General features: G+C 33.6%; 2 protein-coding genes across 4 annotated transcripts; one reads left to right on the top strand and one right to left on the bottom strand.

Annotated features, from left to right (window-relative positions):
• Positions 1-4,165: 4,165 nt before the first annotated feature.
• LOC132641901 (WPP domain-interacting tail-anchored protein 2) lies at positions 4,166-10,176 on the top strand. Of its 3 annotated transcripts, none has more exons than XM_060359012.1 (6): positions 4,166-4,658; positions 5,814-5,917; positions 6,183-6,747; positions 6,841-7,973; positions 8,072-8,239; positions 9,699-10,176. In XM_060359012.1, the coding sequence occupies exons 3-6, from the start codon at positions 6,207-6,209 to the stop codon at positions 9,930-9,932; spliced, it is 2,076 nt and encodes a 691-aa protein (XP_060214995.1). In that variant the 5' UTR covers positions 4,166-4,658; positions 5,814-5,917; positions 6,183-6,206; the 3' UTR covers positions 9,933-10,176. The 3 variants fall into 3 exon arrangements, with proteins under 3 accessions (XP_060214995.1, XP_060214994.1, XP_060214993.1); XM_060359011.1 differs by having other exon boundaries at positions 5,805-5,917; XM_060359010.1 differs by lacking the exon at positions 5,814-5,917.
• A 193-nt stretch (positions 10,177-10,369) lies between these two features.
• On the bottom strand, positions 10,370-11,118 carry LOC132641903 (uncharacterized). Its single transcript, XM_060359014.1, has 3 exons — positions 11,014-11,118; positions 10,772-10,900; positions 10,370-10,553 (listed from the first exon to the last, which is right to left on the bottom strand). The coding sequence occupies exons 1-3, from the start codon at positions 11,069-11,071 to the stop codon at positions 10,465-10,467; spliced, it is 276 nt and encodes a 91-aa protein (XP_060214997.1). The 5' UTR covers positions 11,072-11,118; the 3' UTR covers positions 10,370-10,464.
• Between the last annotated feature and the right edge of the window lie 10,397 nt (positions 11,119-21,515).

Genomic DNA, 21,515 nt, shown 5'->3' with positions numbered 1-21,515 from the left:
GAAATCGCTTTCAAGACAGTGGCTTGCCACGACGCAACGTTAATCCGATAAGTTGATTCTATCCTTGTGCTTGTTTTACTTATCAGTATTGTTAATATTTCCAACAGCTAGGCCAAGTAAAATGTTAGAGTGTTTTATTTAGGATCCAGACCCAATTAACAACTGATACAAAAGTACTAGCCGTTAGAGAGAAGAGGTTATCGTATTGTTGAGGAAAAAATGTTTGACCTTCTCACCCCCATTTTTATCCCTGTCCTTAATTACTAGTTATTTCAGTATGTTTTATTGTAATTCAGTAGTTTGAATTTTGCAATTATGTATATTTGTGTTGAGAATTCTGTTTGTTACAAGAAGATATTCTATGTGTTTTTTGTTCACAAGAGAATATTCAAATACAAATAAACAGATTAATTCAGCCATTAAAGGGATTTGAATCTAGCACCCGTTTTGCCTCGCAAGCTCAAAGCTCATATGCGAGATGCCACTCTCTTTTACTAGCTCTTTACAATCCCAAAGGAAAATAATTCAATATTGGTAGGAAAAAAGTTCAATCCACAATCACTGATCAGACGCTTTGATTTTCACGCAGTACAAGGGAAAATAAAATGAAAGGGACCTACAAAAATAAAATCAGAAAAAAATACAGTTTCTTTATTCTTTGCATTACGTAAACATTTATTTCCAATATTTTTCACTTCTGTTGAAACTTGAAAAGGAACAATCAATTCTCTGAATTCTCTGTTGTATTTATATGGAGTGTGCAAGTCATGAGTTTGCTGCCTTTGTTGTGGAATGCAAAGTCATGATTTAACTACCTTCATATTTGAGGTCTAATTGGCAATTTCACAACTGTGATTCACACAATGTTACAATTATGGGGAAGGATCATTATTTACTCTATCTTATCTCAAGTTATAGTCTTTTCTAACGAAATATTTCTGTTTTAATTTAATTTTAGTTTTTGCTTGGTTAATTGTTACTTATCATCTTAAAATTAGTTTCATTTTTACTCGACCTCTTTGTCCCGTTTTATGTGATACGTAACAACTAACTATTTCTGGAGTCAAATAATATTTTTCAAATATCTTTAGTTACTTTAGTTTATTAACTATTCTGAGTTATCGTATCTTCTTTAGTATTTAAATATGTAAATTTTATTTTAAAAAATTGGAAAAAGATCTATGCCTGAATGAGAATAGTTTATGGAGTGGGAGTTGGCTTTTTGTTTTTATGTTAAAAAAATAATCCCAAGGTTCAAATTTGGACTGTAGGAATATGTTACACAACTTCAAACCAAGTGGGAGCTGGCTTTGATCTTAACTAAAAAGATAACCAGTTTTGAATAAAATAAATTGCTTCAAATCAAGAAATAATCTTAGATATGTTCTATACAATAAGATATCTTCTCCAAACCAAAGAGGAAGTAATCCTAGACATTGATATAATTCATGTTGGGTATCACTTTCAACCTTCAATGTAATTTTAAAAAATTCAAACTGCGACTGGTATGGCTTTAAGCTATATCCCCCCCTCAGGTTTTTTATTTTAAAAATCAAACTTCTCCTTCAAATTTATATTCATTTTAAATTTGGGGGATTATTTTCATTTGAGAGAGGGATTCTAGAGGATAAGAGGAAGAATCAATTAAGACCAGGATATGCACAATGAGTTAATGATAATATTTTAGAGTTTAACTATTATTAATCGGCAATATTTTTTTTTTCTTAAACTACCGGATCACTTAATAGATATTTATTTTCGGCTATATATATATATATATATATATATATATATTTTAAACTACCAGATCACTTAATAGATATCTATAAATAATCCTCTAGAAAAAGAAGTTATAATCTTGAACATAAGATAAGTTATTTGTGACAACAAATAAAGGTGATTTGATAATATAAAAATTATTTACACAATATATAAGTTAACTTGAAGTTCTAATAGTTAAAACTTAGGAATTTTTACTCATTGTAGCTTCTTTTAAGACCTAATTATTAATATTAACTACCCTTTTATTTAATTATATTTAGTAAATAATTAACTTTTCTAAATTACAAATGGTAGCTATATAAAAAATACATACCCAAACACATATATCTTTCTTTTTTCCCAATCACTACCCATTTCAGATTTTTTATTTCTCAAAACCCTAAAAAAACTCTCTTCCCTTCTTTCAACCACCACACCATGGTCGCGCCTCTCTCTCTCTTCTTCTCCCTCTCCCTCTGTGCTCAACCCTCTCTCTCTCCGCTGCCCCTCTCTCTCTTCTCCCTCTGTGCTCACCCCCCTCTCTTTCTCTCTTCACTCTATCTGGTGAGACGATGGCATAGATCTGACCGTTTGTATTGTTGGTGGCGGCGGCAATGGCACTGGTTTTGAGATAGCGGCAGAGAAGATGACGTGGAGGTGGAGAGATTAGGGTTTTACTGGTGGTGGAAAGATTAGGGGTTTTTTGGTGGTGGTGGTGTCTCAGATTTGGGTTTTTGGTGGTGGTGGTGTCTCAGATTAGGATTTTGGTGGTGGTGAAGAGATTAGGGTTTTTGGTGGTGATAGTGTCTCAGATCTGGCCGTGTGTATTTGTTAAAAGCTAAATACAAATACATTCAAAAATTTACATCTCACAAATACACTATGTTTGAATGTATTTGTCTTTGTATTTTTTGAGTGTATTTTGTTAATAGCCAAACACACTGTTTTTTAATGTATTTGTCATGCATTTGAATTTTTGTCTCTTGTATCTGAATGTATTTGTTGAAATCCATTCAAATACACGAAAATTTGAATATATTTGGCTTCATATGTAGTTGGAATGTACACAATGTATTTGAAATACATCAAAAAAAGCCACTGAAATACATACAAAAAAATCAATAAAATACATTAAAAAAAAATCACTGAAATACATTAAAAAAAAGGCACGAAAATACATTATAGCAAAAAACAAGAAAATCACTGAAATACATCAAAGCAAAAAAAGAAATCACTAAAATACATCAAAAAAATATATTAATAGCTAATTTAATAGCTCCACCGTTAAAGGCTAAAATCAAGGATCCTTTTTATTTTTTATTTTTTTTACCATGTTTTCATGTATTTGTTGGCAACAAATACACGCGAAAACATACACCATTTTACCAAAATGTAGCTACAAATGGTAATATTTAAAAGGGTAGCTACAAATGATAGGAAGCTACAATAAGGTAGTCATTTGAGTAAGTTTGCCTAAAACTTGTTAAGGAACGTCAATATACCATCAAGGGATGTGATGAGATGGATGGATACTTAAGCAGATATTTCAGATTCGAGTTATAAGAATGAAATTTTTTTGTTAAAAGAACATTTCCTTTTAAATAGGTCATATACAACGTGAATCTAAATTACTCAACCCAATAAGTTCCATATGAGATACTCTATTTGTCCCAATTTATGTGATACACTTTCCTTTTTAGTCTGTCCCAAAAAATGTGATGCTCCTTCCGTCTCAAAATATTTGTTGTCCTTACTGAAAATATTTGTCTCAAAATACTTGTCGTTTTATTTATCCAAGACAAAATTAAGTAGTTTTTTCCCATTTTATCCTTGTATTAATCACATCAATGAGATAATTTTGTGAGTTCACATACCAACATTTAAGAAGCTTCATCATTAATGGAGTAAATATTTATTGATGAGAGATAACATGATGAAATATGTTAAGAGGATAAAATAATTAAAATGCTATCATTATAAATGTTTTCTGAATAGGCGTGTAAATGAAAAATGCGATAAATATTTTGAGACAGAGGGAGTACATTTTTACATGTAGAAATAATTTAACTTGAAACTTTCCCTTTTATCCTTAATGAAATGATTTAAAGCCACACGAATAACTATGTTTTGTTTTAGACCACGAGTTTAAAAGTCTTCATTTTTTTCTTAAACTCCGTGCCTAATCAAAATATGTCACATAAAATTGGGACGGAGAGAGATTTACAAAAAAAAAAAAAAAAAAAAAAACGTCATTATTGGAGAAAATTAAAACTCAAGAAAGTAGTACTGTAAATCTGTAATTGGCAACTTTAGAGCCTGGATTTTAGCATTATTTTGTACGTTATTATTGGTTGGACCCCTTAACAGGCTAATCCTCAATTATTGATTTTTGTACTATTCTTACATCCCACCACTACCCAACGTGTGTACCTGCAACATCATTTCCTTTCCACTAAAGCTTCTTTCCTTTTCTTTTCTCTTTCTTTTTTTCCTGCAAAAATAAAAAACTTCATGACAAAATCAAGAAATCACCTTGACAATCCCAATTTACAGAAATATGAACAAAGTACAAGAACATTATAGTTTCTTATGTGAATATGGTTCTTTTCTTGTGACCAAAGAATTTATGAAGCTTGTCTGATATTCTCTCTCCTGTTGCTGACGTGGGTAGATGTCATTGGTTTGTCTGAATGTTGTGGTCCCATGTTAGTACACTTTAGCCACCAACCCCATGAGCCAAAATATCTTAAGGTTGACCCTGTAGTCCCCCTAGATCACAAAATTCTTTGCCACTTTCTAAATTTAACTGTTTTCAAGTTATATGAGAATGGAAAGCTATTTTATCTTCATGGTGTGAGCATTCACTCAGAACCACATAAAATTTTGTTTACAAAAAGGTATGTAGTGAAAATCTTGTTTTATTTTCCTTCTTGAAATATTGGTTCTTTAAGGAAATTTGTAGTAGTTGATGAAAGTTATGTTTGGCTTAATTCTTCATAGTTTGGAGAAGTGTTTGAGAATTACTTACTTTTGTGTAATTATAGTTGTTTGGTGGATATAAAGGTTTCTTGTTTAGTGTTTGTCCATAATTTTCTTGTGGAAAAAGCCTTGAACTTTGACTAGAAAAAGAGATTGGCACAGCAATTTCTATGTTTTGAGCATGGAGGAAGTTGAATTATGTTGTCTCTTAACATTTACATGCTGCCACTGTTAGTTTGAAGCTATAAATACTTGAAGTTCCATGTTTTATATTAGGTTTCGTGTGACATTAGGTGGAGCTAGGGGGTGCAAGGGGGTTTATCTGAACACCCTTAGCCATAAGATTACACTGTATATAAGGTCAAAATTATTTCCTATGTATATATAGTATATGTTGAATCTCCTTGACTTCTTCGTGTGTCTACTTCTGTATATTTTGAATCCTGTTAGTGAAATCCTGACGAGATTGTGTTGACAGTTGTATGATTTCTTGTTTTATAGATAGATAGCACAAAAGTTCCGTGGTCGAATTCTCAACAAACATAAGCAATTTGATGTCTATAAATACATGGTTACAACTTTAATGTACTGTAGGAAATCATAGTTAAGAAGAGTATACAGAAAGAAATTACTTATGAAAGAGTAAGGATAAACTTTTTGATAATCCTTGCCATTTTAGCTAATTAGGTGGCTTCTTGCTCTAATCCTTAGTTTGAGATTTGGATCTACTTGATGGTAATTTAGCTTTTCGATATTTTCTCAAAGAGCACAGAGCTAACAGATTATCGTACTTTGTTCTCGTTAAATATTCAATTGTAACAGAACTTTTGTTATTTATGAGGAGAAAGTGAGAAGATTGTGTAAAGGAAAGAAAGGAGTTGAACAATGAGGAAGTCTTAACCAAGTCATGAGTGAAAAATTCAGATTGATCATCTTTCACAATTTTACTGATTAGTTTCTTTGCTTGGATAAAAGATGTTACGGGGTTAGCTAAGACAGCAACATAGTTTTATTGTCGGCAAATATGAGGACTCAGAACATGTTATGTTTGTTGTTTCTCTTAGAAATCTCAGATGCTTCAACATCTGGAGATATCACTTTTGCTGTAAAAGGGGGTTGTGGTATAAAATTTTCAAGCATCTGTACATCCGTGTAAGCATGGGGATGATCTCTGCAGGTTTTAATGTCTCGATTACCTTTCATCATGTTCTATTTCTGTTTTTCTTTTGGGGTTACTGTCTTCCTATAGATGGTTCGTCATGTTTTTAGCACACTATTATAGCAAATAGAAAATGTAAGCTTCTTACACCTCAGCTTTGCTATATATTTCTTCAAGTTCTCTTTCGCTTCTTAGCTTCGAAGTTATTCATTTGGTCTTTTCACTTTGGAAATTAGTATGTGCCTGCATTTTCATGTTGTGATGTTTCCCTTCTCATTTGCAGCTACCCTGTCAGTAGTGCGGATCGATGGAAATTGAAGAATTGGCTGTACGTACTACTGATATTATCGATCCACAAGCAATGGAAACCTTGTTGATTGAAAATCACTCAAGTGAAGCCAAGGACATGGAAGAGATGACGAGTTCCATGGAAATCTTGCGTAAAGTAGGTTTGGACCTTGCGTATTCTGATGAGAAATTGACGAATCTTGACAATCTTTTGATGTCCGTCTTGGCTTGCGAAAATGAAGTTGAAGCAATTTCTTTCGAGAATGATGAGATTTCTCCAGACTCAATCGAGAAAGTACTGACGTTGGATCACTTATCTGCCATTTTAAACTCCGAAATAAGACAACTGGACAATTTCATTGGCACTCTTCATGACCTAGTTATTGAAGCGAGGCAAAAGATATCTACATGCAGAGAATTTAGTGAATTGCAGATGATAATGGAGAATAAATTTCATGATACAGAAGAGTTATTGAGACAATCAAAGGAGCGAGTCCTAGAAATGAAGATGCAGCTCGCTAAGTTGCAGATGACCTCATTAGCCTTCAACCAAAACGAATGTAAGTTATGAAACTTATTAACGTTCAAGTACGCATTTTTTCTTTCTTTACTAACATGTACATTGAATCATTTTCTGGTGCATATATTAACAGGGAGACATAGGATGAGTTTGGATTTATCAGATATTAATGATGTTTCAGCGAGGGAATTGAAGCCACATGTGCAAACAGTTGAGCAAAGACGTATATTAAGAATGTTGGAAAAATCCCTTGAGAGAGAGCTGGATCTTGAGAAGAAGTTGACTCTACATAAACAAAATGAAGATGATCTAAAGTTGAAGCTCCGGTTAACTGAGAAAGTAGCTCTGTGCATGGAAGAGGGCGCGGAGGTTATCTGGGGTAGATTTTTAGAGTCGGAAAATGCAGCAGAGGTGCTTATGGGAATTTCCAGAGAGATGGTGGGCCGATTACAGATTTTTAACTTCAATTTGAGCGGTTCACTTCAACGAGAGAAAGATTTCAATTTGAAGATTGATAATTGCTTAGGACAGATAAATGCGAGAGATATTACCATACAAAACCTTAATACCTGCAATGAACAACTTGCTGCTGAAAATACCGAAGTATCCTCTTTAAGGGACAGGCAAAAACTTTTAGAAGGTAAATTGAAAGAATCCGAGTCTAAATTGCTGAAAGCAAACGAACTGAATGAACTAAGCGAAGAACGGCTTAAAGAACTGGAATGTATCGTAGAATCTCAGAAAGAAGACATCGATATCGCAGAACATAAGGCTGAAAGTGCAGAGGAAAAGGTTGCGCATTTGACGGAGACAAACTTGGAACTACACGAAGAGTTGGATTTTCTCAAGAGTAGCAATGAAAGTAATGCTAAAAAGGTCAGCATTCTTGAGAAGCAGGTCAGGGAATTAGAACTTCAGTTACAAAATGCTAAGGCATCATCCGAAGCAGGTCAAGACCAACAAAATATGTTGTATTCTGCCATTTGGGATATGGAAACTTTAATTGATGAACTAAAACAAAAGGTCTTAAAAGCTGAAAGCATGACTGAGCATGCAGAGGAACAGTGCCTTATTTTGTCTGAAGCTAATTTAGATCTTACCAAAGAAGTAGAGTTTCTTAGATCAAGAGTTGAAGGGTTGGAGACTTCTTTGAAACAAGCTACTGTTGAGAAACTTGCAAGTACAAAAGACATTAACATCAAAACCAGCTTTATCATGGATTTGGTCATGCAGCTAGCTATAGAAAGGGAGCGAGTACAAAAGCAGGTGCTTCAGTTTTCTTTTTCTGTTGCTTTTTGTTTGGAATATAAAGTTAGAAGCGAGCGTAAGCACCAACTTCTTTTCCCTTTTTTTTTTGGGGGCAGATTTTTTGTTTGGCCAAGGAAAACAAGTCATTGATCAGGAAGTTGGAGTCAATAAAGGAGCAACCGTCCATAAATGTACTTGAGAATGGAGGTGGTGGCTCAATAATCGCTACTGCTACAGACAGTTCTCGTGAGCTGCAAAGAGAATCCTTACCGGAAAGCTCCCAGGTATTTATTTTATTTTAGGGCATTCATCATTTCCTAAATATGTTATGTTCCAATATATGCCACTTAGTATCCTACTTCACTTTAGCCAAAAACAAAAAACAAAAAACAAAAAAAGACACTGGGTGCTGTTTGCTGTTTAATATTGTGATCATAGAAAATTACCTCCACAGTTCAAAAGGAATATCATCTGGACTACAGTATTGGATGCGCTGTATATCTGATGTATATGAATGTTACTTCATGAAATGACACTATTGGTGTGTCTATTTAGTTATACTCTCTGACAACATTCCAGTCCTATTGGTGTGATTAAGACTTGTGGTTCGCATGTTTCTTCACTCTTTAATGAACAGACTCGGCATATTATTTGTGACGTCTAAAGATATTAACCTGACCAGATACCTCAGATGATTTTTAGTCTTAGCCTCAGGATTGAGGTCTTATGACTGTCAGACTGCTTGTGCAGCACACTGAATTTTGAGCTTACATAGGTTTAGTCTTCCAGAAGATATCTTTTTGTTTCTCTTAATAAGCTTCTTCCAGATTAAATTTTATCATCCAATCTAATATAAACTTTCCTTCTCAACATTACAACTACCAAGCTCAAACCAAAAATTTCTTTTTTGATGCATAAGCCACTGATGGAAAGTAGTCTAAAGATAACCTCGGGGCTTTGCTCTAGTGGTAAGAACTCAGCTTGTGATGTGCGAGTTAGGCGCATGTCACTGGTTCGAACTCTGCATAAATAAAAGTCTAGTATTTAAGTGAGGTGTAGAGGGGCGGGCCTATTATCCATTGAGTTCTGAACCATGCGCCACTGGGCCTCTGGGATTTCTTGGTTAATAAAAAAAGTAGTCTAAATATGCTCATTATGGATTAAGGTTCTGAGGATTAGTGATCTTGTTCTAAGTCATCTAATCTGTAAAACTAAATCTTGAGTATTTGCTTTCTTTATTGATGGTTCACATGCTTATCTAAGTTTCTTCAATCATCTGCCAACTCATGTTGGTCTTAACTTTTCTTTCTGAGGTTGCTGCCTCTTAAAGCTCAGAATCATTTGTAAAAAATAGTCCGAATCCCATAACTAAATAGCTGTCGCTCTATTTTAGTTAATTTCTCTTCTGAAAGCTCTAGCATCATCCTTTGATTCACCAAATTCTGCCGTTAGGTTCTCACAGATGAAAATGTTCAAACAATGTAAACATTTTTAACGTGTTCATCAGGACATTACTTTCTGGTGTGAGCAACTTGATACATATTTTAATACTGTCTAGTGTTTTCTTCAGTGTCTTCTCGGTAACAGAAACTTGTTAATAAAGGAGTAAAGTTCCTTCAACTTATAATTTTGCTGTAATGACCATAATCTGCTGTTCCAATTGTGATCATGTTTGTATATGCTTCATATAGGTGTTGATTTCATTCAATAATCCTAATAGAGGATGTTGGTTTTCTGATTCAGGTGAATGAATTACCTCCTGATAAATCTACCGATCAAAGCAGCAAGTCTTCTCTTTTGATAAATGAAGAGCCTAATATGGTTGTCAAGTCGGAGGAGCCCGAGGTTCAGCTACAGTCAAGACAACACCACCACAACTATGTTGTCATGGCAATCCTCATCTTGTTACTTTCGACATTAGGATTATATTTTTTTGACAAAAGAAACGACATGCTCGACTGGTTGATGGTTAAATGATAGTACTTGTTGGATTACTTTGTACAGATTCTTTGATAGTTTTTGTGTTCATGGTCTTCTTTTCGTGCCTGTAAATGTGGTTGTGATCTCTTTTTTTTTTTTTTTTTTCTAATTCAAAACTCAATATAGAGCAATTTTTTTAAAGCAATTATATTAGTGGAATGATCAGTATTGTAAACTGAAGATAGTGCCATTTGTAAAAGCAATTGTGTTAATGGAATGAGTATTGTTGTGGATTGTTGTACTTATTTTGCCTGATGCTCTAATTTGAAGCACCATTGAAAGGACCAACTTAGTGTCTTGAGTCTTCACTGCATTGTTTATTGTCATGTATTACTACTATTTATTGGTTACAAGTGTAAACAGTTTGCACCAACACCAATGAAGATAAGACTGTTAAGATCAAATAGAGCAGAAGGATTTTTTTTTTCTGATCATGATGCAACAGTAAACTTTATTGCCATTTATTTCGTCAAGTAAACATTATCTTATACAATGACGCTCCTTCAAAAACAATGGAATGTGTTTTGTTCTAAAAACATGCACAAGTCCCATCATAACAAAATAGCATCCCAGGTCTGCATTTTACATGACAATCTGCTGTAGTCTTACACTTCTCTCCTGTCATTGCATATGAAAATGACAAAACTTGTTAGTATCTTGCGCAGATGAATAATACTGCTGAAGAATTTAGTTATATAAGTTGTCTAACATATGACAAAGTAAAAGGTGTTTCCTGCTAAAACAACCATTTAATTTGTCAAGTAAACACTACTCTATAAAATATACTTTCTCTGTCCCAATTTATGTGACTTGTTACCTGAATTATTGTTACGTACCTTTACGGTCGGTGGGGTATGTATTTGGTGCTAAACAATAGCAAGCCCCACTAACACAATAGGGATACCCTATTTCACATCCCGTTCGACAATCCGTGGGACTCTTACACGTCTGTCCCATCACTGCACCTGAATATTATGAAACTCGTTAAAATATCTTTATATATTGATAAATTTTTGGAGGACCTAGTTATATAATAAATTCCAACATAGAGAGAGAGGAGGGAAAGAGATATGCTAACCACATGAAATGATCAAGAAGGTGACTACCAAAAACACTGTCCTTGAAGCCTTGTTCATATTGCCTAAGAGAAAGACTTTTTAAATTTTGTTGTGCTTCTTATTGCAACATTATATAGTAGTAGCTAGTTCATCAAGAAACTTGCTAATTTTCTACTTCAGAGATTAGTCATTAATGGTATCTTCCCAAATCTTGAAATTTGATTAGTTGGTAAAAGGAATTAAATGTTTATTCCCAAATCTTAAAATTTGGTTAGTTAGTAAAAAGAATTATTTCGTCTATGAAGGGTTAGTCAAAGAAAAATATATAGCACGTGTTCCCTCCGTCCATTTTTACTTGTCATGTATATTAAAAATAGATGTTCACTTTTACTTGTCCAGTTTGGAAAACCAAGAGATAATTTATCATTTCATACCTATTTTATCATTATTATTAATTACTGAGTTGGAAACTTTAAAAAATTGTTAGTGGCTATACAACTTTTAAAGTATGTTTGATTGATTTCATTCATTAGATGAATTAGTAATATATGGGTGATATAATAGTAAAATTGTCATTCTATTTATGACTCCTTAAGGGATGTGCCAAGCCAATACATGAATGTAAAAATGTGCGGAGGGAGTACAACATTACCTTATATCAAGATTTCTTGCATCTTATAAACTCCATGTAATTCAATTGGGAGAATAACCTATATATACATAAGAATAGGGTATATTTTGTAACACCCCGTATCTTAAAATAAAGGTTAGACTCATATCGTTAGAGTTTTAGAGGAAATTTGAAAATTTGTATGTATTACGAAAGTGGTTGACAAGCCCACTTCGGGCACCCATAACCCCTTGATTCATTGAGAATTTGTAAAAGGTTCCTTAATGAAAGTTATAGTAAGTAGAAATACCTTTCCAGGCATATAAGTACCAGGCCAATTGGAGTTTGGACCAAGGAGATATGATCTTCTCAAAATGGCTAATAGAGAGGTTCTTAAGATTCGGTAGAATCGACTAAGTTTTCGATACGTCTATCTTCCAGCCCAATTTCTGGAAAAATCGTTGATAGTTTGAGAAAACTTAAACCATAAAAGTTGTATTCCTTTGAAATAGCTTTCCAACGGTATATTGTGGAGACCGAATAGAGCTCTATGCTAGGAGTTATGCCCATTTTACTGAACTCTGTCGATTAAGTGTAAAAGTGATAGGGGAGCTCGCTGAGCTCGCCCCAAAGCGAGGCAAGGGCTCGCCTTGGGCTGCGCTCAGCGAGGTAGTGGTCCAAAAGTGGAAAAAAATCAAGAAAATCATCTAAGTGTAAAATGGACAAGGGAGCTCGCTGAGCTGGCCCCAAAGCGAGGCAGGGGCAAGCCATAGACCGCGCTCGGCGAGCCTGGGGGTCCAAAATGCCCCATGCTATAAATTCAACACTTAACTCGAAATTTCATTTATCAGACATTCCAACTTCGTTCTAAAACCCTAAGCAACCATTTTCCTCCTCTCCTCATCCTCCCACGTCAAGGTAAGATTGCTCTAACGATTCTTAAGTAATTGTTACAGTAATCATGAATTGTAACATGATTCTTCAACCAAAACATAGGATTTCCAAGGTAAATACATCTCAAGCGATTCAAAGCTAGAGTTTTGGTGTTCTTCATCAGAGAAGCAGTTTAGTTCGTTGGATTGGAGCGTTTACAAGTATGTAGGGTTGCTATCTACGTGTGGGAACATGATTGTTCTTCCCCAGGCTTCTTCTTCCATAAAGTATGAAGCTTTATGAAAACTAGGGTTTTTAACCATGTTCATGATAACCCTAGGTCCATGCCCCATGTTATATTATGTATTAAATTGTTATAAATTCTTCATTTTGTTCTTGATACATCATTATGATTATTGAGAATCTGTCTGTAATCCATGAAAACCCATACTTTGCATCCCATGGGTTCTTACATGCAAGTTTATGAACTATTATGATATTTTCAAGAAAAACTATATATGTTTTATAAGTTCATGCAAGAATAATATGAATGATATCCATGTACATGCAAGTTATGATTCATGAAAAGCCATGGGCAGCAAGTGCCACTTATTTTCCATGTTCATGTTTTTAGGAGTTGCATTAATTACCGAAAAGGCTTCAAACAGCCTGAAACTACATAGCCACCGTAGGATGAGGATCGCTCCACCCATGCTTAGGACGATCTCTCATAATGACTGGATCATTTCATAGTATTATTAAATCTCATGTCCCTAGCAAGGTATGAGTGTTCTGCTGGTAGGACGCAAGTACCAGATCATATTGTGGGTTATATTTACTGCTCTCCCTACTCACAATACTTTACACATGTTATATATGTATATGTACTCATGTTCATGATCATGTTTCAGTTTAGTCTCTATTATGTTATTTACATGTCCCATGTTATTTCGTTCAGTTGCTTTACATACCAGTACATTCAATGTGTTGACGTCCCCTTTTATTGCCCGGGGGCCTGCATTTCACGATGCAGTTACAAATTTACAGGACGACGCATCTACTTAGTAAGACTCTACATGTCTCAACTTGTGGGTGAGCCCCTTCTCTTTCGGGATTTAGTCAGTTATCTATTACCTATTAGTTATGCATTAAAGGTATGTTGGGGGCCTTGTCCCAGCAATTTTGTTTAGTAGAATCATGTTCATGTTAGAGGTTTCATAGACTAGTCAGTCAGTTATGTCAGATACTCAGAGTCATGTAGCCATCTTTGACTCAATTTATGATATTTTCGCATTCATGATTTAAACATGTATTTCATTAAATCATTATGACATCTCATGTTTTATAAAAGCTCATCACATTTCATGTTATATTCCGCTCATGTTATGCCTCAAGATGATTCAGCAAGCCATGTGGTTCGCTCGGTCACATGCAGTTGGCACCGAATGCCGTGTTTCGCCCAGGCCATGTGTTGACACCCAATTTTGTCCCTCCTTTATTTAATTTTATTCATTCGGGCTTCTAAATTTATTGACGAGCTAAATACTTTATTTTCATTATTTTATTTCTTATTGCTACTACTATTAATATCGCTACTTTTATTTTCAACATTACTAGTATTACTTTATCACAAATTTTAAATGGTTCGTCATCGTTTCATTTTAGCATTTCTACTCGTTAAATTAATTTTACTTTATTAAATTCTTTACTTTCTACACATTAATTTCTATTGGTCTTCATATAATATATATTGTACTAGTTATTAAATTAGAAGCCTAAAAAAAAAAAAAAATGAAGGAAGAATGACCACAATTTTCAGCCAATTAATGGCCCAAATCAGTCCACTACCCATTCCAATCCGCGGCCCACTCTATAATTCACTAACTAGCCCACTCCATCTACCCGACCCGGTCCAGCCCACCCCTTTATTCTCTTCTACCCTAATCCCTTTCTCTTTCCTTTTCTTTCTCCACTCACCACAGCCGCCCCCTTCATTCCCTCTCCCTCCTCTCTTTCGTCTCTCCTCCTTCATCTCTCTCTGCACCTCCATACTTTGTTGTCCCCCACGCCCACGTTCCTCTCCACTCACCTCCACACTCCCCTATTCCCCACGTTCTCTGCCGCTCCTTCGTCTCTCTCCCACGCTCCTCTCTTTACTCTAATACAAACGAAACCCTATAAATGTAATTCGAGTTGAATCGTTTTAGAGGGATTTGATGAGCAAGAAACCCGATCAAGAAAAACAGACCAAAAACCCTAACAATTGGGAACAGAATACTTCACCATACTCAGCATTTCACCTTTCCACTACTATTTTAAGTCTTAGCTTGTTCTAATTCTACTCTGTTTCAAGTTCTTTCTAGCCGTTGAGGTCTTTTCTTTAAAAATATCGATTTCTTGAGTCTTAACATTTTCGGGTAGCTTACTCCTACATTTGACACGATTCGATAAATCATTCGAGTCTGCTTTTGAACATTTCTGGAAAACAAGAACTTCTGGATTGTTGTAATTCGAGTTTCGAGATCGTTTGTGGTATTCGAGAGTAGATTCGACGACCTCGACACCCCAATTCACTGCACCAACAGAAGCATGTTAAGTCCAAAATGGGATCTCAGGAACTTCATGGTGTTTGCTTAAAGATAAGTGCTCTGTTTTCCTTCATGTTTGAGGATGTCTCCTCTTCTATTCTGTCTAATGCGATGTGTTGGTTATATGCATGTTCCTTCTGGAAGTAACATCTGAACCTTGCATGATTCCTCTGTTTCCAGCCCCTTTAACTGAGTGAATAACCCTGCTTCTGTCCAATAATTGTTCAGTTAGGTGTGGCTAAATAAATGTACTCAATTTTGATACATATAGAATGTGATGTATAGCTTTCTTCCTGTAAGCAAATTTAATACTCTAAATGGGCAAATAGCCGATTTCTTCCTTAGTTTCTCTGTTAATAGTGTGAAGTTTGTTTGACTTTATTCGTGTATTGTTGTCCTGGAAACTGAATTTGCTCTACTCTTTTGGTTGCTTGAACACGATTTTAGGCCTGAACTTGTTTTCCTCTAACTGTTTTATTGGTATTGAGCTTTACTGCTCATTTTTATTTATTTCTATCTGTCACGCAACCAGGCAGCGAGCTTTATTTTGGGCTGCCATTATTTACGTAATGTTTTCCTTGTTCTCTTCACATGCTTGCTTATTCAGTTGTCATGCTGTCTTAATGGTACAATCGCACCCTGCCTAGACTACCACTCTATGTGTTCGTTTTGTTGACAGTATGTGAAGTACACTCAGTATACACAATATGTACTCAATCTACATGATCCATTGGTCTGTTTGAATTTGCATTATACACGTTTGGTCTTATTTGTTGGTTATGTACTAATCTTTTTTTTCGTTTTTATGCATGACATCTCGCACACGAGTGCAAGCGACTCGTTTTCTTCCACATTTGGCGTTGGGCTAAAAGCCCAACATGACCTCTTCGAGTCAGCCCCCATATAGTAGCAGCCAATCCGCAGCCAAACAGGAAATAAAATCTGGGCCAAAGCCCAATAGGCAAGACAACAGCAGCAACATATAAAATTGCTACTGGGCCGAAGCCCAATAGTAGTCAGATCCACAGCAGTCCAGAAAATGGGCCGAGCCCGTTTAATTTCATTTCAGTCTCTATTTTGTTTGTGCATTTAGCTTGTATTATTTGACTAACCCGTTACTTTGTTTGTTTTCCTAACTTAGATGAATTCTAGTAAAATTAGTGGGTTAGCTTTAGCCTAATGGGTAGTTAATTTCACAAATTTACATTCTTTTCGGTTTATGTTCTAAACTATTTATAGCATCTATAATACTTGTTGGGATAATTGGTTTTTAAAATAGCATGACCACATACTTTGAGAATCAAGATTCACTATCACTATCTTAGCAATTTAAAGCGTTACCAATTTTGCACTGACGTTAACTTATTTTGAGAAATAAGGAAAACTAACTATTTTCATGGATAACTGTTCTAATTTAGCTACTTTCCCAACACTTGAAATACGTATTTGTTAAACAATCTTTTCACAGCTTATATTGAACTAATAAGTCTTCCTACAAAACCTTTAAAGTTTTATTACTATTAATCTTACAATAACTCTAATTTGTTAGTAGATATAACTTATTTTCTCTAATATTTATAAAATGCTATACAATCCCGCACTTTCTCAGTTTACCCACAACTAAACCCTTTTATGCAAATCATTATTTTCTACCAGTCTTACTTTAAATAGTGTTCTTGTACACCTATCCAAACTATAACAATTCTTATAAAGATGTTTTCTTAGCCTAATTAATTAAGTCCGGTCGGTTAACCATTGTTAATGGGTCTTAAAGGATGCCTAATACCTTCCCTTTAGACTAATTGAACCCTTACCTAGAATCTTAAGTTTCGCAGACCTTAAACAGAGTTAACTTTAAACATAACTTTAATAAACTTTAGGTGTCCTAATTCACCATAAATAATTAGGTGGCGACTCTTTAAAATAAACAAAAAATAGGAATCACCAATATGTCGTACTTCTAATTTAACCCGGTTAAAATGGGGTATGACACCATGGTTCAGGGTGTGACATATTTACAAATTATGACGATACTTTTCAGTTTACAAAACATACCAATAGATTTCTTACAAAACATGTACGAAAATTTTGTGTATGAAAAGTATAAAATGTGTATATCTCACTCAAAGCTTAAAATTTTCGCTTAGAATTTTGTGTATGAAATATATATATCTCGCTCAAGACTTATAAATTTCGCTCAAATTTTTGTGTATGAAAATTATACTATGAAATATGTATATCTTGCTCAAACCTTAGAATTCTCACATTTTTCGTGTATGAAAACTGTATAAAAATAGTATAAAATATGTATATAACTGTATGAATTTTTTTATAAATTCATGTTAGCTTTCTAGAAATTTAATACAACTACAACAACATTTTATACAACTTTCATACAAATTTAATACAATTTTGTATCTCACTTCGAAATTCGGATGAAATTTAATATAACTACAATAACATTATATACAACTTTCATACAATATTAATACATTTCCAAATAGTCCAAAATCAAAATAGAAATTTTTGTTTCTTCTAAATTTCTAGAGGGGCAATTAACTCTAAGTGGCTTGGTTTTTCATTTCCATACCCTAGCTTTAAAATTATTAGAGAAGATTTGGGTTAGTTCTGAGACATTCTATACTGAAAATCGAGTAGTCATTGGTTGAAGGATCAAAGGAGAACGATATAAAGCTGCTAGTGCACCTTGTAACATAAGTACTTCCCATCGGTAGAAATTTAGTAGTCATCTTCTCAAAAGGCAAAAGAACTAATGATCCGTATATCACACTTGATTATTGGTTGAAGGATTTCATAATTGGGGCGGGGCTTTGCCGGAAAGCACGGATGAAACAGAGCATCCGCGAGTGGTTTTTTCCTCAGATATGAGCAGATTGTGATAGAGAAGGGGACGGGAAGGGTCGGTTATTTGTGGACGGGAAAGGTCGGTTATTTGTTTTTCTAGATCTGGGCAGATTAGAGAAGGCGAAGGGAAGGATGGACTTTTAATTTTTTCAGATCTGTTATGTTTTATAATTAAATTGGTATGTTTTGTAAATAAGGAAAAATATCTTTATGTTTTATAATATCGAGTCTTAAGTAGTATTATTAGGTCATTTTCCCAATTTTTAAGGGCAAATGGCCAAAATATCCCTAAACTATTTGAAATAAATCAATTTTATCCGCCGTTAAGTTTTTGACTAAAAAATGCCACCGCTGTTACGTTTTTAGCGAAAAATGCCTTCCAATTTGCCAAATAACTCAAAAATACCCTCCTCTCGAAATGGGCCAACTTTACCTCTATTTAAAGTTCGGGACATGTGCTCTTAATTGTAAAGAGTTGAGCAAAAACTTATACCGGAGATTTAAGAGGTTACTTTGACTAGTTCAAATGACAATTTTTATACAATGTTATGGCGGATTACAAGTTTTCACACAAGTTATGACAGATGAAAAAAATTGCATGTGTTTTTTTTATTGTTCACAAGTTGACGGAGTACTATTTTTATTTCATCTTTCTTATAAAACTATTCACAAATTTTGACAGAGTTATCAAAACTTGCTTGTGGGATAAATGGGTCGTCATCCTTACCACATGTCACAACCATAATACGAAAGATAAGTGACCACGGATAAATGTGATGTTAATGTAACGACATACGCCCTTCATTAAAAAAAGAAATGATTTTTTTTTTTTTAAAAACATTTTCTTTTTAAATTTAAAAACAATGTAAGTTTAAACTTCTCATTTTACACTTATTAAGATGACGTTATAAGCACATAAAATCTATAAATTATTTTAGACTATAAGTTTCAAAATCCTTTATTTTTTCTTAAACCAGCACTACAAGAAAAAATCTATATTTTTTTTTTGTTGTCATAGATTGATTATTGTTGCAAAAAGTACTTTTGGCAACAAAAAATAAAAAATTTGTTGCATAGACTTTTCCCAACGGTTGTTATTGCAACAATGCGCAACAACTTTTTTTGTTGTTGCCAAAAGTACTTTCTTATAATAATAAGGCTTAATACCCAGATGGACCCTTAAACTTGACATGTTTTGTAAGATAGGCATATAAACTTACAAGGTGACCAGATAGACACTTAAACTTACTCAAAGTGTATTTTTCAAGTTTTTCAGTTATTTTGAAAACAAAAACTATATTTTTCAAACACTCACAATTTTCATGGCCAAACAAGCCCTAAATATATCACAAAATATTTTTTTTAAAATGCAAAAATAAGGCAAACGCATATACATGAGACTATAAATGTGCACTTAAACCAATAAATACTCGCTAATCGCAATTTTGCAGCTTTCAATTAACTCGGGTTTTTTTTTTTTACACTTGAATAATTAAAAAACAATAACTTTAACCAATAAAAATCTTTAAAAAAAGAAATTTCAAATTAAGAAATTTCTAAGTTCAGTATTTCAAGTGTAAAAGAAATTTCAAATTAAGAAAACTGTAAAGCCGAGAAGAAAATCCTTAAAAAAAAGAAATTTCTTAATTTGAAATTTCTTTTTTTAAGGATTTTTATTGGTTAAAGTTATTGTTTTTTAATTATTCAAGTGTAAAAAAAAAACCGAGTTAATTGAAAGCTGCAAAATTGCGATTAGCGAGTATTTATTGGTTTAAGTGCACATTTATAGTCTCATGTATATGCGATTGCCTTATTTTTGCATTTTAAAAATAAAATAAAATTGTGATATATTTAGGGCTTGTTTGGCCATGAAAATTGTGAGTGTTTGAAAAATATAGTTTTTGTTTTCAAAATAACTGGAAAACTTGAAAAATACACTTTGAGTAAGTTTAAGTGTCTATCTGGTCACCTTGTAAGTTTATATGTCTATCTTACAAAACATGCCAAGTTTAAGGGTCCATCTAGGTATTAAGCCTAATAATAATAATCAATACTATGACAACAAAATTTAAATTAAATTTTTTGGCAACAAAAAAGTGCATTTGCCAACAAGAAAACTAAGTTGTTGCCAAATATTAAATTTTTTGTTGCCATTTCTATACTTTCTTATAGTGCCGCAGATAGGTTCATTCTTTTTAAAGGTAAGAAGTATAAAATTATTCTCCGTTACCCCCTCCAAAAATCATAAGTATTCATAAATAACTCTAGATCCAAAATAGAGCACAACGATTTTTTTTTTCCTGATCATAATGCAACAGTAAACTTTATTGCCATTTATTTCATCAAGTAAGCATTATCTTATACAATAACGCTCCTTTAAATATAATTCAAGACCTTGCAAAATCACTAGTTACCACTAATTGGACCGCTATCTCCATGATCAAATACATGTACAAGTCCCCTCTACACAAAATGGAATTCCACCTTTACAATTTATGTGACAATCGTCTTTAGTCTTACATGTCTCTCCTGTCATCACATATGAAGATCAGAAAACTCGTTAGTATCTTGATACATATTACTTGTTGAAGAATTTAGTTAGATATATTGTCAACACATGACAAAGTAAAAGGTGTTTCCTGCTAAAAACAACCATTTAATTCGTCAAGTAATTAAACACATTTCTCTTATGCAGTGGAACTCTATAAATGTACTTCATCTGTCCTAATTTTTGTGACTTGCTACTTGAATTATTGTTACGTACCTATTTGACTGGTGGAGTATGTCTTGGTTGCTAAGCATACGCAAATCCCACCAACACAAGTTGGCAACCCAAATTCACATTTCATATGACAATCTACTCTAGACTTACACTTCTGACAATCACCTAGCACCGCACCTAAATATTATGAAACTCGTTAGTATATATCTTGTATATTGATAAATTTTTAGATGACTTAGTGATATAAATTCCAATATAAAGAGAGACGGAGGGGCATATATATATATGTGTGTATTAATTGACCAAAATATTCATCAAATATTAAACGACTTTTATACCCTTAATAAGCTCTAATCCTATTTCTTTTGGACATACTTCTTAAACCTAAAAACCTAAAACTATAAACCTAAATCACGTTAGTAATGAACAATACGTGGCCAAGAAGTTTTTTTTTTTTTTTTTTTTTTTTTTGTGATAGAATTCGGGTAGCCACCAAATTTCGAACTGGTTAGGAAAAATTTACTATAAGTTAATACACCAAACACATGGTAAGAATAGCCAATGAAAAATGATTTCAATTTGTGAGTACATCTTTATAATATTTAAAAATATCAAATTCGAGTAGGAGTAGTGACTTATCTTTTGTCTTTCTATCTTTCTATCTATCTATCCATTATTATTATAGCTGAGCTAGCTTTGCTATCTATCATATTAGGTTGTGAATTCGGTAACTTCATATTGCTGGATAATAAAATAAGATCCATACTATGCTTTTAATTAATTGAAGGTTTTTTTTAAGGATTTTAGTAAATATATTAAGTTAGCTGTCTAACTAAAACTAAGGAACAGTAAAAAGAATTATGA

This window comes from Lycium barbarum, chromosome 5 (assembly GCF_019175385.1).
Source record: "Lycium barbarum isolate Lr01 chromosome 5, ASM1917538v2, whole genome shotgun sequence".
In the NCBI taxonomy this organism is placed as follows: Eukaryota; Viridiplantae; Streptophyta; class Magnoliopsida; order Solanales; family Solanaceae; genus Lycium; species Lycium barbarum.
This window is presented reverse-complemented; position numbering and strand designations above follow the sequence as displayed.

Bases quoted from the DNA above. Each gene is read 5' to 3' on its own strand.
- LOC132641901 (XM_060359010.1), top strand. From the start codon at position 6,207: ATGGAAATTGAAGAATTGGCTGTACGTACTACTGATATTATCGATCCA. The intron at 6,748-6,840 runs GTAAGTTATGAA...ATATATTAACAG, and splicing joins AGCCTTCAACCAAAACGAAT to GGAGACATAGGATGAGTTTG. The intron at 8,240-9,698 runs GTATTTATTTTA...TTTCTGATTCAG, and splicing joins CCTTACCGGAAAGCTCCCAG to GTGAATGAATTACCTCCTGA.
- LOC132641903 (XM_060359014.1), bottom strand. From the start codon at position 11,071: ATGAACAAGGCTTCAAGGACAGTGTTTTTGGTAGTCACCTTCTTGATC. The intron at 10,901-11,013 runs GTTAGCATATCT...CATAATATTCAG, and splicing joins CTTCTTGATCATTTCATGTG to GTGCAGTGATGGGACAGACG. The intron at 10,554-10,771 runs GTACGTAACAAT...ATGCAATGACAG, and splicing joins ATACCCCACCGACCGTAAAG to GAGAGAAGTGTAAGACTACA.